We start from the raw sequence: 13,406 nt of genomic DNA, 5'->3' as shown, positions 1-13,406 counted from the left end.
TAGTAAGGAGATGCCTGTTTTTCTTCGTCCTAATTCGCTTTGTTGTGATGACAACGGAGAACAAACCTGATTTCAAGAAATGAAAAATGTAATCTCCTTATCATTTGAAAGCAAGCCGCACATTTGTTTATGCACAATGTATGCGGAATAAAAGTTTGAATAAAGAAGCTCTCCATTCTCCCCCGCACCGTCTTATTAGCACTTGTCTTCCATTCTCTCTTCCCACTCCTGTTGATTGGGATGTGCGTCCATGCCGGCGTGACACGAGACCGAACAATGCAGAAACGGGGGTCAGACTCAAGTAGCCGACACCTTGGAGAAGTCAGGAAAATGAAGATCGGCTGGCACCCTCCTTGCACCCACTTCAGATGGAGAATGCCGGGCGCCAGATAACCGCCAGCCATTCCTGGACCGTCCCGCTGCACCAAAGAACGACCAGCTCCTCTCTTCACACCGACATGCCATAGTATGGGAACGTAGCCAACATGCTGCATATATCAGCGGCGTTAATAGGGTCTGGCGAGAAAACGGTTAACAGCATATTATATACACGTCAAGCGCTTGCTGAATTATCGTAAACCGCCATATGCATGTCCCATCAATGCAATGAGGATCTATACGAGATAATATTGTACTACAAGGGCGTTCAGACCCTAGCGGCACCACCCATGAGAAGGGGGGCCCCAGCTTAGGTTGACCTCCATCCCACAACGAATTGGAAGCAGCCAGAGGGTCATGCCTCCCTAAAGAGGGTGGGATGTCTCTGGGTCCTTCTGTCATGAGCAGAGGGGCAATTTTGGTATTTCCTATGGGCCCGCCTATTGAGATATATATATATATATTCATGCCCCCGGTTAAAGGGTGTTGTGAGGACTGAAAAGTATTAGCAGTGTAGAAACTGCAGTATGTGATACACTCGCTAATATACATTCCGGTCCCCCGTTGCGCTGATTATAAAATGTTGATATCTTTTTATGGCGCTGGTGGGGGACCGGAAGTCTAGTGGCACAACCTTAGTTCATGACTCATCGTCATGTGACCGGCACCGCTGTACTACTGCTACAGCAATTACATGATGACGAGTCATGTCGTCATGAAGGAAGACTGTGCCACTAGACTTTCGGTCCCCCGCCAGCGCTATAAAAGTCTTGCAAAATTCCAGATGACCGGGTATATTTATAGGAAATCAGTAGTGTGATGTCATTCTGAATAATCACTAAATACCACAGAAGCCGGTAGGCATTTGGGTCTCCTGTCTGTTTTCTTGTAGACTTGGTTGGTGTAGAATTGATCTTGATAAGATTGCTGATGTTTTATTTTTTAAGTGGGGACATCAGTTATACAAGTCATTACCCTGCGCAAACACCACTTTGCTTTTAATGACTTACATGACAAAGGTTAAGTAAAATGGTTTCCACCTGTCCGACGTCCCGTTTACATTGTATGGGTTGCAGTCTAAAGATTTTTATTTTGACTGAGACTGGCCGGGCGTCCGACAAGTAAAATGTTTGAGGAATACATAAATGACGGACCCCTCTTCTAACTATATGTACTTATTGTGATTCGATAGGTGATAATGGCTCTATACCTGTGCTACATGTACTAAACTGCTCTCTACCTGTACTACATGTCCTGTTCTGCTCTCTACCTGTGCTACATGTACTAAACTGCTCTCTACCTGTACTACATGTCCTGTTCTGCTCTCTACCTGTGCTACATGTACTAAACTGCTCTCTACCTGTACTACATGTCCTGTTCTGCTCTCTACCTGTGCTACATGTACTAAACTGCTCTCTACCTGTACTACATGTCCTGTTCTGCTCTCTACCTGTGCTACATGTACTAAACTGCTCTCTACCTGTACTACATGTCCTGTTCTGCTCTCTACCTGTGCTACATGTACTAAACTGCTCTCTACCTGTACTACATGTCCTGTACTGCTCTCTACCTGTACTACATGTCCTGTACTGCTCTCTACCTGTACTACATGTCATGTACTGCTCTCTACCTGTACTACATGTCCTGTACTGCTCTATACCTGTGCTACATGTACTAAACTGCTCTCTACCTGTATTACATGTACTATACTGCTCTCTACCTGTACTAAATATACTGTTCTGCTCATTACCTGTACTACATGTCCTGTACTGCTCTCTACCTGTACTACATGTCCTGTACTGCTCTCTACCTGTACTACATGTCCTGTATTGCACTCTACCTGTACTACATGTCCTGTATTGCTCTCTACCTGTACTACATGTCCTGTATTGCTCTCTACCTGTACTACATGTCCTGTACTGCTCTCTACCTGTACTACATGTACTGTACTGCTCTCTACCTGTACTACATGTCCTGTATTGCTCTCTACCTGTACTACATGTCCTGTACAGCACTCTACATGTACTACATGTTCTGTACTGCTCTCTACCTGTACTACATGTCCTGTACTGCTCTCTACCTGTCCTGTACTGCTCTCTACCTGTACTACATGTCCTGTACTGCTATCTACCTGTACTACATGTACTGCACTGCTCTCTACCTGTACTACATGTACTGTACTGCTCTCTACCTGTACTAAATATACTGTTCTACTCATTACCTGTACTACATGTCCTGTACTGCTCTCTACCTATACTACATGTACTGTACTGCTCTCTACCTGTACTACATGTCATGTACTGCTCTCTACCTGTACTAACTGTACTGCTCTCTACCTGTACTACATGTACTGTACTGCTCTCTACCTGTACTACATGTCCTGTACTGCTCTCTACCTGTACTACATGTCCTGTACTGCTCTCTACCTGTGCTACATGTCCTGTACTGCTCTCTACCTGTACTACATGTCCTGTACTGCTCTCTACCCGTACAACATGTCCTGTACTGCTCTCTACCCGTACTACATGTCCTGTACTGCTCTCTACCCGTACTACATGTCCCGTACTGCTCCCTACCCGTACTACATGTCCCGTACTGCGCTCTACCCGTACTACATATCATGTACTGCTCTCTACCTGTACTACATGTCCTGTACTGCTCTCTACCTGTACTACATGTCCTGTACTGCTCTCTACCTGTACTACATGTCCTGTACTGCACTCTACCTGTACTGCACTCTACCTGTACTACATGTCCTGTACTGTTCTCTACCTGTACTACATGTCCTGTACTGCTCTCTACCTGTACTACATGTCCTGTACTGCTCCCTACCCGTACTACATGTCCTGTACTGCTCTCTACCCGTACTACATGTCCTGTACTGCTCTCTACCTGTACTACATGTCCTGTACTGCTCTCTACCTGTACTACATGTCCTGTACTGCTCTCTACCTGTACTACATGTCCTGTACTGCGCTCTACCTGTACTACATGTCCTGTACTGTTCTCTACCTATACTACATGTACTGTACTGCTCTCTACCTGTACTACATGTCCTGTACTGCTCTCTACCCGTACTACATGTCCTGTACTGCACTCTACCTGTACTACATGTCCCGTACTGCTCCCTACCCGTACTACATGTCCTGTACTGCACTCTACCCGTACTACATATCATGTACTGCTCTCTACCTGTACTACATGTCCTTTACTGCTCTCTACCTGTACTACATGTCCTGTACTGCACTCTACCTGTACTACATGTCCTGTACTGCACTCTACCTGTACTACATGTCCTGTACTGCTCTCTACCTGTACTACATGTCCTGTACTGCTCTCTACCTGTACTACATGTCCTGTACTGCTCCCTACCCGTACTACATGTACTGCACTGCTCTCTACCTGTACTACATGTCCTGTACTGCTCTCTACCTGTACTACATGTCCTGTACTGCTTTTTACCTGTACTACATGTCCTGTACTGCTCCCTACCCGTACTACATGTCCTGTACTGCACTCTACCTGTACTACATGTCATGTACTGCTCTCTACCCGTACTACATGTCCTGTACTGCTCTCTACCTGTACTACATGTCCTGTACTGCTCTCTACCTGTACTACATGTCCTGTACTGCTCTCTACCTGTACTACATGTACTGCACTGCTCTCTACCTGTACTAAATGTCCTGTATTGCTCTCTACCCGTACTACATGTCCTGTACTGCTCCCTACCCGTACTACATGTCCTGTACTGCTCCCTACCCGTACTACATGTCCTGTACTGCTCTCTACCTGTACTACATGTCCTGTATTGCTCTCTACCTGTACTAGATGTCCTGTACTTCTCCCTACCCGTACTACATGTCCTGTACTGCACTCTACCCGTACTACATGTCATGTACTGCTCCCTACCCGTACTACATGTCCTGTACTGCTCCCTACCCGTACTACATGTCCTGTACTGCTCTCTACCTGTACTACATGTCCTGTACTGCACTCTACCTGTACTACATGTCCTGTACTGCTCTCTACCTGTACTACATGTCCTGTACTGCTCCCTACCCGTACTACATGTCCTGTACTCCTCCCTACCCGTACTACATGTCCTGTACTGCTCCCTACCCGTACTACATGTCCTGTACTGCTCTCTACCTGTACTACATGTCCTGTACTGCACTCTACCTATACTACATGTCATGTACTGCTCTCTAGCCGTACTACATGTCCTGTACTGCTCTCTACCTGTACTACATGTCCTGTACTGCTCTATACCTGTACTACATGTCCTGTACTGTTCTCTACCTGTGCTACATGTCCTGTACTGCTCTCTACCTGTACTACATGTCCTGTACCGCTCTCTACCCGTACTACATGTCCTGTACCGCTCTCTACCTGTACTTCATGTCATGTACTGCTCTCTACCTGTACTACATGTCCTGTACTGCACTCTACCTGTACTACATGTCATGTACTGCTCTCTACCTGTACTACATGTCCTGTACTGCTCTTTACCTGTACTACATGTCCTGTACTGCTCTTTCCTCAATATAGGAAGCAATTTATCAGCTTTTAGCATTTCTTTTTACCTTTTATATGTAAGGAAGGGCTTTATTTGTATTAGTTATGTATTTTGCACCCAATGATGACATTTTGTCTATACAGTTTACTTGGCCCTTTAGTCGGGAGAGAAATCTATGGGAACACAGGAAAGAAAAGTCCATTGCATTTTATTATGATATTCTCACTACTAAATATGTCCTGAAACAAGGAAAAACAACATGACTTTAAATGGTGTGTAATGTATACCCAGCGGGACCCCATTACTGTGCAAATTATCCGAAACCCCTTTAGAAATCGCTTGGTTCCCAGTATAGGACACAGAGGTTAGCCCAGCACTAGTGAACAAGCTCGTGTTTTCTAGTCTGGCATCTGACATGAAAGTGACGCCGGCAATTGGAAGCAATTTGCAGAACCGTTTGATGATTCTATTAATTATGGCACCAACAAACAGTGCTTGGGAAACAGTTTTGTTTTCTCGCATTCTTCTGTGATTGCTAGCAGCGAGAGCCAAATCTGAAGACTTGTCTCTCTGGGACGCTCATCGAGGACCATTGTGCTGTGTGTCTGAATAGCCCTCATCCTTCTTCAGCTCCAGCCAAGTGAATAGGAGACCTCTCTGCTCAACACTAACCACATTCACCTGCGTGCATGGCAGCAGAATCCTCTCTGGCGTCCAGACAAGGGTAACTCGGAGTGATTTTGCCATCACGCTGCTTGTCAGAGGTTATGTATTCAATACCATCTTAGGTAAATGATTCCTAAAATCTGTTTGTCTTTGTTTTTCTATGGTGAGATTTATTTAACACCTTCTTGATTTCCGCCGTATATATATATATATATATATATATATATATATGGTAGAGTACGGCGTGGAATCACGGGATGAGTGCGGTTCCTGCTCGTTTAACTCCTTAAACGGTGCGGTCAATAGCTACTGCGCCATTTAAGCCATTAGAAACTGAGGTTTCCCCTCTGACGTTCCATCGACACCCCCTCCCGCGATATGTTTGGGGGGAGACGATTGCAGGTTCAAGTCCACTAGGGTGACTAATAAAAAAAAGTTTTAATAAAGTTAAATGTGGTATCGCCGTAATTGTATTGACTTTCAGAATAAAGTCAACATGTCGTTTTTACCGCGTGGTGAATGCTGTCAAAATAAAACCCCAAAAACAATGGAGGAATCGATGTTTTCTTCCGATTCAACCCAACTAAGACGTTTTTTTCCCCAGTTTCTTAGAACAGTATGTGGCGCAATAAATGGTGTCATGGAAAATTACCAACTTGTCCTACAAAAGAAAAAGCCCTCATATGGCTTTATTGACGGAAAAATAAAAAGTTATGGCTTTTAGAAGGCCGGGAGGAGAATGAAAATCCGAAAATTAGCTATGGAGGCAAGGGGTTAATATTGCATTAAAAGAACCTGACAGGTGCCAGATTATCAAATATTCTAGATTATCAGACAGTGATTTGTAAAACTCACATACTCATTATAAATACATGTTACATACTTCACATCCAATAATCCAGAACATTTGATGATCTGGCACCTACTAGATTCCATATTAAACAACTATACAATTTTGTAAAAAAAAATATCCAGTTATGTCAAAGTCCATTTTCATCCAGAATTTTTAGGGTCTGAGCGTAGAATTCTAAATACAAAAAGCATCGTGAATGGGAATAGTTTGAGGAAGTCTTTATTCCATTTTTTTATATCTAGAATAATATTACACAAGAATAGAAAACATCTGATAATCCGGCACAGGTTGGGTGCACATCCCATAGATATCATGCAGCGACAATGGGACCCATGGAGAGAGGAGGTCCAGCCATTCTTGATGCCATACCCGTTTCTTTAGATGGCAGAGAACCGATGCTAGACACCCGTCCAGGGGAACTGCATTGTTAGGTGGGGTTTGGCCCAAGGGTCATGGAGAAGATATGGAAGGGGATACAAACGCAAGGTTCTTCTGGCCTGGGTGGCAAAACCAAGCGCCATAATGGGCAGTCCAGCCTGATCTTTGCTGTGGCCAAATCCACCAAAAATGTAAAATGATAAAAAGTAAAATAAATAAATAAATAGAACAAAAAATAAAATTTATAATAAAAGAAATAAAAATAAAAAAATATATATATACATACACACAATTAGTATATCTGAGACATTCGATGCTCCTATCAGCACTGGTCCGGTGAACGAGGTTTTTCACAGTTTTTTTTACGTCCTGACGAGTGTGTAATGTGCTTATTATTGCAGAGTGATTGCTGCTGTGGAGCTAAAGGCGCGCTCCTCTCCTCCGCGTGTTTGTACACATACAGATGGGCAGGATATTTAATTTCTTTCTTTGTGACACAAACACTTCTGAATTTAATCCTCTAACAAAATAAAGTAATTGTTCGGCGGAAACAAAAAAAAAAATCTATTAATGTTTTCTCTGACTGAGCGGCACAGCCAGGACTTAATTAATGGCAGAGATTTTTTCACTGTGTATTCTAGTCGGCGCAGTCATTGTTCACCAGAGATTAAACTGTAATGTAAGTTAAACAAGACTTCCATCTAAAAATACCCGTCAGCTCCAGCTATTAAGTAGCCGATGTCGTCTTCAGTGACAGATCTATTTCCCTTCATTTCCTTGCTCTCAAGGAACGTCAGGCACGTATCGTGTAACGCAAGAATTCCACGGAGAGAGATGGAAGTCAGATTGGGCTGTGTCTGGCTCTTGGGCACTGGCTTTTAGGAGATCGGTCTAAGTCAGTCCACAGACCTGCTGGCACCATGGAGAAAAAGAGAGCGTTCAGCACCGCTGTGTCAGGCTGTGATGCCACTCACCTGGTGAAGAGCCGGAGCTGTGGGACCGGATTAATGTGCATCGATTCCCTGGACCACTTTGGAAATAACACGGGTTACATTGTATCTCTATGTACACAAATAGAAGCTTCTCTCTCTCCGTGCTGTGTCCTATATAGGCAATCGTAATGCTGATTTACGACTCGTCAATGAATAATATAGTGACGGACTTTCATTTTGACCATTGGTCTCCAACCTATGGCTCTCAAACTACAACCTCTGGAATGGCGCCATGATATATAATAGGGAAGGCAAACATACAAAAATACAATATTCATATCAATGGTCGGCAATGTTCACCCTGGCATGCTAAGGTTTGCATTGCCTCTGTTGGGCAGATTAATGTATTCTGCTGCCATATACTGCCTGTTAGGCTGGCAACGAGGACATGACGGACCCATTCCTTCATGAATCCAGTGTCAATAGAGCCTGACACAATATCCCGGGGTATCACAGGCCCTTCCCAAATTTATGAGCATAGGTTCTGCACCGATAAAATTCTGTGTACAACAGGTGTACTATCCGTAAATCCCTGTTCACACTGAGTATTTTGCAGGCAGAAAAGATCTGCCTCAAAATTCCTTCAGGATATTTGAGGCAGATTTTGACCTGCCTGCACTTTCTTGCGGCCATTGAGGACCATGGGCAAAAAAGCAGCGAAAAACGCTTTTTTGACGTCCCATTGATTTCAATGGTAGGGCAGAGGTGGAACTGCGGCATAAAGATAATGCCGCTTTTTTCCCCCTCAAGCTGCTAAAAGCCGCCCCGGGAAAAAAAAAACTCCTACGCCTCATATTGAAATCAGTGGGAGGTGGTTTAAAAAAAAAAAAAAAAGCTTCATTTTAGACATCATTTTAAAGAAGATTTTTTTTTTTTATTTCTCATTACTTTTTATAACATTGTTTTTTTTTTTTGTAACCAATGTGAATTATTAGGACCAGTTCACACTGCGCTTATTAGCACTGATTTTGATGCAAAAACCACGTCGGAATCAGCGGCAAAAAAGTCCGAAACTGCCTCCCACTGATTTCAATAGGAGTCGGAGGCCATTTTGGATGTTTTTCGGAGCTGATTCCGACACGGTTTTCACGTCAAATCAGCACCAATAAACTCAGTGTGAACTGATCCTAATAATTCTTATTGGTTACAAAAAAAAAAACAATGACGTATTAAAAAGTAACAAGAAAGAAAAATAAAAAAAATAATAAATCGTATTCAAAATGTCTAAAATGAAGCGTTTTTATTACCATTAAAGCATCGAATAGAATAAATAGTGGTGGACACGGCATGAAGGGCTCCGGTAACGGTGTTACAGGTTATATTGTCCTTAGAAAACTTCAATCAGTAGAAGTTTTCAGTCCGAGTCTATTTTCTGTTCATACCTTCTAAAGTTGAAGTCTAGAATTTTATCTTTCGAAGCCATAACATCCTTTCGAGACGAGTCGAAAACTGAAGGGTTAATGGCTATTTGTTTCAATGCACAAAACGCTACCAGCAAGGACAGAAGATGCCTCTACCCTCACACGCAGTCACCAATACCCCCTTCACGTCTTTGTAATCGAGCAAATCACCCGGGTTGGTAGACCTCCTGTCTCCAGCAAATCGTGAGCATCGGAATCTTTTGTCATGTTCTGGAATAGGAATGCCGATCAGAGTTTCACGATGAGGGCAGGGAGGCTGATTAAGTGTATGAGATAAGGTTATGTGACACCGAAGGTTTCAGCTGACTGCGGCACCAGGTACACTTCTTGGGTTCTGTCCTCTGCTATCGGAAAGTGAAGCGCTAGAGTCCAAGACGGCGCTCCTTGACCCACCAGCCCTGCAATTCTAGACAATTGCTGCGTCTTCTCGTCTGTCTGTTGATAGCGCAACCGGAGAGCAAGAAAGTAGCAAAGAAGAATCGAGATGAATGATACTGAATGGAAGATGAGAACAAAGCACAAACAACCGACCCCTCGTAAGAAAATTACCATTAGCCCTGAAGTGTGTTGCTTCATACCAAGCTTCTATCTATTAGGACTTGTTCACACTGTGCACATTTGCTGCATTTTTCAAGCCAAAGCCAGAATTGGATCCAGGAGAGCAGAGCTAGAAGGCCGTTCTTATATATTTCTTCTGTTTTAGGTTCCTTTCTTGGTTTTGAATCAAAAAATACATTCAAAATCCGCACTGTGTGAACAAAGCCTTGTAGTCCGTCTTAATGCAAGTTTCTGAAATAAGGTTATGGCCATAAAGAAGCCATTTTTATACTCAAACATGGGTGTATTGTTTTATTAAGGGACACCAAGGGAAAGAGTCTGGTTGCTAACAAAGGCAAAGCAGAGTGTAGCAGCTTGGATGTAGTTACTTGACAAGTTTTTTATGCACAGTTAATTAGTATTTGGTTTTTACATTTAAATGCATGATTAAAATATTATTTTTTCCTTTAAGCCCATGTTCCAGTTTACATATAAAATCTACATAGCTAAGAAGTTGAGTCACTTTGAAAATACATAGCATTACTCATCTTGTGCTGATCCTGTATTATACTCCAGAGCTGCACTCACTATTCTGCTGGTGGAGTCACTGTGTACATACATTACATTACTTATCCTGTACTGATCCTGAGTTATTTCCTGTATTATACTCCAGAGCTGCACTCACTATTCTGCTGGTGGAGTCACTGTGTACATACATTACATTACTTATCCTGTACTGATCCTGAGTAACATCCTGTATTATACTCCAGAGCTGCACTCACTATTCTGCTGGTGGAGTCACTGTGTACATACATTACATTACTTATCCTGTACTGATCCTGAGTTATTTCCTGTATTATACTCCAGAGCTGCACTCACTATTCTGCTGGTGGTGTCACTGTGTACATACATTTCATTACTTATCCTGTACTGATCTTGAGTTACAGCCTGTATTATACTCCAGAGCTGCACTCACTATTTTGCTGGTGGAGTCACTGTGCACATACATTACTTATCCTGTACTGATCCTGAGTTACATCCTGTATTATTCTCCAGAGCTGCACTCACTATTCTGCTGGTGGAGTCACTGTGTACATACATTACATTACTTATCCTGTACTGATCCTGAGTTACATCCTGTATTATTCTCCAGAGCTGCACTCACTATTCTGCTGGTGGAGTCACTGTATACATATATTACTTATCCTGTACTGATCTTGAGTTACAGCCTGTATTATATTCCGGATTCATTTACAATTCTGCAGGCTTCTGAGCTTATTTCTACCAGCATTCCCTCCTTGGTCATTGTCCGCACAGGTGATGCGTAGTCCCTAATCTACAGTGCCTGCTGTAATCTATAGGAAATTCACCTGTCCAGTAACATTTAAGGATTATTTCAAAGACTTGACCCTTAATTTCTGTGTATATAACTTTATACATTGTGTTTTTTTATTTTTTAGATGGGTTGACACCAGAAACAAAGCAACTTCTTGGAGGCTCCTCGAAAAAGAAGTCCAAAGCAAGTAAAGGAGACACAGAATCGGCCAAGGAAGAAGAAAGTCGAGCAGACAGTCACCCTGTACTCATCATCTTGACCTTCAAAAGATATGTGTTCGACCCCCAGAAGAAAATGATTCAGTCTTGACTCCTGAATTTCTCATCATTTTTTAAATAATCACTTGAGCGCTGGAAGGGCCGCACATGAACTTACAATCATATAATGTTACCTCAAATATAGCTTTGTTTTATTTTTTTAGCTATATACATATCTACACAAATACATTGTCCATATTAAAATTCCTTTATTCTGGCATCATGAGGACCAAATAAATGCAAGATTATCAGACGGAATAAGAATTATTGTTCTAGGTAGAAATCCTCCGGAAAGGTATGAAAATGAGTGTACAAATCGGGATAAATTTGCAGTATGGATATAGTTACTATGACTCTATCTTCTATAGGGGGTTCTATTGAGCGCACGCATTATACACATAGAATAGTCATCTTCAGTCTTCCCCGATTCCCCCAAATACACGCTGAGCCACTTGGACATGCTCAATCAATAGGGGCAGAGAGATAAGCAGATGCCAGACACCTCTAATGCAGCTCATCTTCTGCGATTGGTTAAGATCCAAACTGCCTGGCCCTTTAAGAATCAAGAGGATCCGGCAACAAATGTCTAATGTCGGCAGTATCGGTTAAAGGGGTTTTTCATCTTCGACATTTATGGCATATCCAGAGAATATGACATAAATATCCGATAGATGCAGCAGGTCCCACCTCTTTAGAACGAAGACCCCTGACCCCCATCCTACCTTGTCCTGCTGCTTCTCGGACGCTGTCTGACAAGGTGGTCCGGAGTACGGAGGCAGCTAAGCTCGCTGTTTCCGTAACTCCCATAGAAGTGAATGTGAGTTCTGGAAATTGCGGAACCTGGTGAGCTATGCTGTTTCTGTAGCTCCCAAGTTCTGGAAACCACATAGTTCACCGTGCTACGCTGTTTCCGTTACTAAATATATTTTAAAAAATGACATTAAGGAAGAATGTTTGACTGTCAGGCTTCATTCATTTATATGTTTGTAAAGGTTTGACCTGTAAGGCCGGGTCCAGATTGGACAGAAATGCTGAGGATTTTCCGTCCAGATTTGCGGACAGAAAACCTGCACAGAAAACCGTATCAGCCAATAAGATGAGAGGTGAACAAATCTTATCTCCATGCTGCGGAATTTTTTTTGCACGTAAATTGACCTTTTTGTTGCAGATTTTTACCACAGGTTTCACCCCATTCAATGAGAAAGGGAGAAATCCGCCGCAAATCTGCATGTTACATATGGGAATTCTGCAGCAGAATTTTCCACGGCGTGTGGGCCATAAGTTGAAGTGTATGCAGCACTAGGCTAAGATTAAGGGACTAACACCTGGGAACACTATACGGTGTGGTTCCGTCGGGGTGTCCGTGGTCTTACCGAAAACAATAGCGCAGCTTTCCGGTAAACTCTGCCGGATCTGCGACGGAGGCGCCTAACAGAGCCTGAAACGTAGATGTACACAGCCTCCGTAATTTACATACTAAATATATATATTTTTTAAACCAGTAAGTAAAATCTGGAATGTCAACCAAACAGCGTCCAGAATGAACTCCGACCCCACTGCATAAGACACATACGTTACCACGGTATACAGCCGCCATGCAGACCGATCATGATTATGTTGTTAAAACAAGTAAAATAAAAACTTTCAACTTTTCCTTTTTCCGAACCTTAACATGCCCCCTCCCCCATCAAAGTGCAGTCCTTTTATCCTTCGATGATTCCTGTGTAAGCAGCAGGTCCTCCCCGGCCTGTATCCTGTCCAATATAATTCAGCCTGTTGACCCCCAAATGATGCAATAAATACGACACGATTATCATTACTGCAGTTATGGGAGTTTTATTTCCTTTGATCTCTTGGCGCGCTCCTCTATCCCTGTATCCAGGTCATTTTTATAAGAAGCGTACGAAGCTTTACTAAGATACTACAATCAAAATCGATCATATTTTTACGGGGCACAACTTAATCTTTGTGAACTTAGGGGTCATTAACAATACTTCACTAAAGGCCCTTTTACACGCGCCAATTATCGTGCAAACGCTCGATCATCTGATTGCATCTTTTTAAAAAAG

The 13,406-nt window shown here is 42.7% G+C and overlaps 1 protein-coding gene across 2 annotated transcripts in view; it reads left to right on the top strand.

Moving 5' to 3' along the window:
* EEFSEC (eukaryotic elongation factor, selenocysteine-tRNA specific) overlaps positions 1 to 13,156 on the top strand; it is a 130,801-nt gene extending 117,645 nt beyond the window's left edge. The window contains exon 7 of one of the 2 annotated variants that reach the window (XM_075831782.1): positions 11,205 to 13,156. In XM_075831782.1, the coding sequence (XP_075687897.1) occupies positions 11,205 to 11,389 (185 nt within the window). In that variant the 3' untranslated portion in view covers positions 11,390 to 13,156. The remainder of the gene's footprint in view (positions 1 to 11,204) is intronic. The other variant, XM_075831784.1, reaches the window with a different exon arrangement.
* The last annotated feature ends 250 nt before the right edge of the window (positions 13,157 to 13,406 follow it).

The sequence above is a fragment of the Rhinoderma darwinii genome, chromosome 7 (genome assembly GCF_050947455.1).
Source record: "Rhinoderma darwinii isolate aRhiDar2 chromosome 7, aRhiDar2.hap1, whole genome shotgun sequence".
Classification (NCBI taxonomy): Eukaryota; Metazoa; Chordata; class Amphibia; order Anura; family Rhinodermatidae; genus Rhinoderma; species Rhinoderma darwinii.
Note: the sequence above shows the minus strand (reverse complement) of the source record. Positions and strands in the feature narration are given on the sequence as shown.